The sequence below is a fragment of the Leucoraja erinacea genome, chromosome 13, assembly GCF_028641065.1.
Source record: "Leucoraja erinacea ecotype New England chromosome 13, Leri_hhj_1, whole genome shotgun sequence".
NCBI lineage: Eukaryota > Metazoa > Chordata > Chondrichthyes > Rajiformes > Rajidae > Leucoraja > Leucoraja erinaceus.
This window is the reverse complement of record NC_073389.1, coordinates 51,835,243-51,841,242: the sequence shown is the minus strand read 5'-3', so window position 1 is coordinate 51,841,242 and position 6,000 is coordinate 51,835,243. Positions and strand designations below refer to the sequence as shown.

The 6,000-nt window shown below is 49.6% G+C and overlaps 1 protein-coding gene across 3 annotated transcripts in view; it reads right to left on the bottom strand.

Annotated features, from left to right (window-relative positions):
- Window positions 1-1,111: 1,111 nt before the first annotated feature.
- Window positions 1,112-6,000, bottom strand: part of gabpa (GA binding protein transcription factor subunit alpha) — a 49,532-nt gene continuing 44,643 nt past the window's right edge. For all 3 annotated transcript variants that reach the window (XM_055645231.1, XM_055645233.1, XM_055645232.1), the window contains exon 11: window positions 1,112-1,764. In XM_055645231.1, the coding sequence (XP_055501206.1) occupies window positions 1,536-1,764 (229 nt within the window). In that variant the 3' untranslated portion in view covers window positions 1,112-1,535. The remainder of the gene's footprint in view (window positions 1,765-6,000) is intronic.

Here is a 6,000-nt window from a genome sequence, read left to right as displayed (position 1 = left end):
TTTGTTAAACGGTGCAAAAGGACCTGCCTCAACTACCTCCTCGGGCTGCTCGTTCCATACACCCACCACCCTCTGTGTAAAACGTTGCCCCTCAGGTTCCTATTAAATCTTTTTTTCCCCCTCCTGTTATGTACTATGTTTACACGTTCTGTTGTGCTGCAGCAAGCACAAACTCCTCTGTCCTATCCGAGACATGACAATAAAACACTCTTGACTCTTTCCCCCCATGAACTTAAACCTTTGTCCTCTGGTCCTAGATTCCCCCTTCTCTGGGCAAGAGACTTTGTGTTTACCCGATCTATTCCTCTCATGATTTTGTACACTATAAGATCAGCCCTCATCCTCCTGCACTGCATGGAAATAGAGACCCAGCCTACTCAACCCCTCCCTGTAGGTCCCAACCCTAAACGTTCTCTGTCTATTTTGGCTTCACGGACACTGCCTGACCCCGCACATTATTCCAGCAGCTTGTGCTCTGCTCAAGGTGTCGTTATGTTAGGCTGATGTAACAAAGCCAACCTTTAATAGAATGAGTCTAGACGAGCAGTGAAGATTCAGGATAAGCCTTTATAACTGCTCACAAAGTGCTGGAGGAACGCAGAGGGTCAGGCAGCATCTGCGGGGGGGGGGATTGGACAAAGCGCCGTTTCGGGTTGCGACCCTTCTTCAGACTCGGTGGCCGACCCGAAATGCCGGGTCTATCCATCCGATCCTTCAACAGATGCTGCCTGACCCGCTGCGTTTCTCCAGTGCTTTCGGGGTTTTGCGGCACGGTGGCGCAGCGGTAGAGCTGCTGGCTTGCAGCGCCGGAGACCCTGGTTCAATCCCGACTACGGGTGCTGTCTGTACGGAATTTCTATATTCTCTCCGTGACCTGCGTGGGTTTCCTCCGAGATCCTCGCTTTCCCCCCCCCACACTCGAAAGACGAGCAGGTTTGTGGGCTAATTGGTTTGGTGTAAGTGTAATTTGTCCCTAGTGTGTGTAGGATAGAGTTAATGTGCGGGGATCGCTGGTCGGCATGGACTTGGTGGGCCGAAGGGCCTGTTTCTGTGCTGTATCTCTAAACTAGACCTTTTATAAGTCGAGGGATGACATTCACAGTCGGGGAGGGTGGAGTATACCTTTTTTATTGAAAATTCACATAAGGGTAAAAATATCTGCAAAAATAACTCAAAAAATTTGATAGAATAAGGTGAAGCTGGTACACTATTTTTGTTTAAACATACCATGAAGTTTGTTGCTGAAGCCTGCCCCACTCTGCTGTCGACACACTGTACAATTAGACAGCAGGACTTGGACACGAGTCCCTGTCCCCGTCTCATCCTCCTTCTGCCCACAGCCATCTGAATGCTGCACAGTCCCACAAGCCTGCCGCTTAGGCCCATCGGCACGCCGGAAGGCAGGGGAGTGTGAGGGGAGAGGGGTGGGAGCGACCGAGAGAAGGAATGTGGCGCGCTGCCCACCCTCCCCAGCCCACTCCCCTCAGGCCGCTTTCCCACCCGCAACCAAGGCACGGGGCCCGGGGCGAGGTGGTTCAACTGTCCTTGTCTGCCTGCAGGGAGGCGGCCAGCGTTACCGTAGTGACCGGCTGCCCGGCCATGCTGTGCATCTGCATTTTGGCCAGCTTCTTCTGCTCGCACTCCGTGACCAGGCGGTTCAGCTCGGCCGCGCTGTAACCAATCAGCGTCTTCAGGTCGCACACAAACTTGTAGACAAAGCGCTTCCCCTGGACCTTGCAAATCATGTCCCCATCGTAGTAATACCTGGGCACGAGAGAGAGAGGAGAGAGAGGAGAGAGAGAGACGGCCACAAAGATCAGACACGGGTTAAATTAAAACGACATCGCTTCACCGCCAAGAGACAGTCTTGATTAGTACGGGTGTCAGGGGAAAATGGGGAGAATGGGAGTCGAGAGGGAGAGATAGATCAACCATGATTTCATGGCAGAGTAGACTTAATGGGCAAAATATTATTTTGCATTTGACAATGCATTTAATTTGGACAATGCATTTCGTTGTCTCTGTACTGTACACTGACAATGACAATTAAATTGAATCTGAATCTGAAAATAGCCGAACTCCGCTCCCAGAACCAAGAATAGCGATGACATCACCGCTGGAAGACACAGGGCCAACGCTCACTGCCTCCAAAGAAAAAGTGCCCCGACCCAAAAGGTCTCCTCATCCACGTTCTCCAGATGCTGCAGGAAGGAACTGCAGATGCTGGTTCACACCGAAGACAGACACAAAGTGTTGGAGTAACCCAACGGGTCAGGCAGCACCTCTGGCGAAAAAGGAACAGGTGACATTTCGGGTTGAGACAGTCACCTATTACTTTTTCTCTGGAGATGCTGCCTGACCCAGGTTTTTGTATCTTTCTCCAGATGCTGCCTTGCCCGTTGTGGAAGCCAAAACATCGGCAGCAGGGAGTGGGATTGATACTTGCAGCACCATAACAGGAACACAGCAAACACGGTACACTTAGATAAAACAATACAAGGAATTAGACAATAGACAATAGGTGCAGGAGTAGGCCATTCGGCCCTTTGAGCCTGCACCGCCATTCAATGTAATCATGGCTGATCATCCCCAATCAGTACCCCGTTCCTGCCTTCTCTCCATACCCCCTGACTCCACTATTTTTAAGAGTCCTATCTAGCTCTCTTGAAAGCATCCAGAGAACCTGCCTCCACCGCCCTCTGAGGCAGAGAATTCCACAGACTCACCACTCTCTGTGAGAAAAATTGTTTCCTGAGGAAGGACATGTCTCCGTTCTAACTGTCTTATGAGGCTTACTCATACTCTTAAACTGTGGGAAGAAACCCTGGTTCTGGACTCCCCCAACAGCTGGGAACTTTTTTCTGTTTCTCTGCCTCTAGAGGGTAGTTCAAAGTTCATTGGCAATATTTATAGGGAGTCAATGAGGCCCCTCTCAAGGGGATCAGAGGGTCTGGAAGAAGGCCAGAGGGTACAAGCCCAGCTGCTCCATGATCATCTCAAATGCATATCGAAGGGCAATGTCTCCTGCACCTAATTTCTATGTTTCTATGTTTCTATTCTCTCAGCATATGACAGTCCCGCCACCCCGGGAATTAGCCTTGTAAACCTACGCTGTACTCCCTCAATAGCAAGAATGTCAATCCTCAAATTAGGGGACCAAAATTGCACACAATACTCCAGGTGTGATCTCACCAGGGCCCTGTACAACTGCAATTGTACAACTGTACAATTAATCATAATCATACAAAAATATTAGTCATATATTTTCTGCAACATACGAGGAATTTGATTTGCCACAGTCATACTTATAAAAAGCAACAGAACACACAAAATACATTTTAACGTAAACATCCACCACAGTGACTCCTCCACATTCCTCACTGTGATGGAAGGCGAAAAAAAGTTAAATCCCTCCCCTCTTTGTTCTCCAGCAGTCGGGGGTCCCTAACCTTCCGTTGACGGTCAGATCGCCAGGCGCGGGGAGCTCATGCATTCGAGGGATGTCAGCCCCCCCGCGCCAGGCGATCTGACCCTGGGTCGGGACTAGACGAGCGCCGTGCGGCTTTTGGAGCTCCCGACATCAGTCTCTTACCCGAGACTGCGCGCTCCTTGATGTTAAAGTCCGCAGGCTGCGGTTGGAGCGTCGATCCCAGGCAAGGGATCTGCTCCGATGGTAAGTCCACGCCCCGCGGTGGGGCTCAAAGTCAATCCCGAGCGAGGCCTCCGGCGCCACGATGTTAGGCCGCAGAGTGATCGGAGATACGACCCGGAAAACAATCGCATCTCCGGCAAGGTAAGAGATTTAAACAAAGTTTCCCCCGACCCCCTTCCCCCACATAAAACAAACCAGAGAACAATAACACAAACTTTTTCAACACACTAAAAATAAGGATAAAAAGACAAAGAGGACAGACAGACTGCAGGCGAGGCTGCCATCGGAGCGCCACCCGGTGGTTAATAAACGCAATGTCCTTCCACCAACCAAGAGAGTTTCATTAAGGGCCTGTCCCACTTGGCGATTTTTTCGGCGACTGTTTGCGTCATTGACTGACGTATGAAGGTCGCTGAAAGATTTTGAATATTTCAAAATCCAGCGGCAACAAATGTCGCGACACTTGAGTAGACACCACGTGTCCATACGTCGACACGCCGCATCACACCGCGACTTTTTTGGTGACCTGATACGCCAGTCAATGATGCCAGCAGTGGCCAAAATAAATCAGCAAGTGGGACAGGCCCTTTATTTTGTTGCAGTCAACCCAATATGTCGCCTATTCATGTCCTCCAGAGAAACTGTCAGACCTGCAGAATTACTAAAGTACTAAAGTGTTTTTAGTTCAAAGACGTACATAGCTGAGGTCAGTGTTCAAGACCTGGACGTTACAGTTCACAGGCTCCTGTACCTTCTTCCCGATGGTAGGGGTGAAATGAGTGTGTGGCAAGGGTGGTGTGGGTCTCTGACGATGCTGGCTGCCATTTTGAGGCAGCGACTCCTGTTAGACCCCTTAGATGGTGGAGAAGTCGGTACCCGTGATGGACTGGGCAGTGTTCACTGCTTTTTGTCGTCTCCTTCAATCCTGGGTGTTCAATTTGCCAGGCCGTGATGCTCACTACTGTACACCAGTAGAAGTTCAAAAGAGTAGAGCTGCTGCCTCACAGCCAAAGACCCAGCTTCCATCCTGACGGGGGGGGAATGGAGAATCCCATGGGAACTTGCAAACCCCACACAGACAGCACTGGAGGTTGGGATATAACACAGGTTACTGGAACATTTAGTTTAGCTTGGTTTATAGATACAGGCCCTTTGGCACACCGGGTCCATGCCGACCAGCGATCCCTGCACATTAACACGACCATGCACCCACAAGGGACAATTGTACATTCATACCAAGTGAATTAACCCTACAAACCTGTACGTCTTTGGAGTGTGGGAGCAAACCGAAGATGTTTGTTACAGAGAAAGGTTGAACAAGTTAGGGCTTTATTCTTTGGAGCGCAGAAGGTTAAGGGGGGACTTGATAGAGGTTTTTAAAATGATGAGAGGGATAGACAGAGTTGACGTGGAAAAGCTTTTCCCACTGAGAGTAGGGAAGATTCAAACAAGGGGACATGACTTGAGAATTATGGGACTGAAGATTAGGGGTAACATGAGGGGGAACTTCTTTACTCAGAGAGTGGTAGCTGTGTGGAATGAGCTTCCAGTGAAGGTGGTGGAGGCAGGTTCGTTTTTATCATTTAAAAATAAATTGGATAGTTATATGGATGGGAAGGGAATGGAGGGTTATGGTCTGAGCGCAGGTATATGGGACTAGGGGAGATTATGTGTTCGGCACGGACTAGAAGGGTCGAGATGGCCTGTTTCCGTGCTGTAATTGTTACATGGTTATATGTTGGTGAAAACCCATGCGGTCACGAGGAGAACGTACAAACTCCATACGGACAGCACCTGTAGTCAGGATCGAGTCCCTTGGAGCGCAGGAGGATGAGGGGTGATCTTATAGAGGTGTATGAGATCATGAGAGGAATAGCCTGCCGCTGTAAGACAGCAACTCTACCCCTGTGCCTCGGTTGGCCCCTTCCGATGAATGGCCTCAACTTTGGTCCATTCAGTTGGCAGGCTGCTGCAGGGGATGAGTGCCGGGCTCCCATCTGTTTGAGGTCCATGTTAATGACTCGCAGTGCAACGCATCCAAGCTCGTCAGCGGCACAGAACGAGGCGAGAAAATGAGTGTGGAGAAGATTTACCAAGACGTACACGTTAGGTGAGTGGGCACAAAAATGGCAGATGGAGCTCGACTCCAGTAAACTAGGCTATGTTAGAAAGATTAGAAAATATGATTCAAGTGGTGTGAAACGTCAAATGCAAGTTTTTACAGAGGGATCTAGGTTCAGGAATCAGTCAACAACAAATGACAAAGACGAATTGAACGTTGACCTTCTTTGCAACGTGTTTAGAGTACAGTTCCGTCACCCAGTTTCCAGCACCCTTGCTTCCAGAGC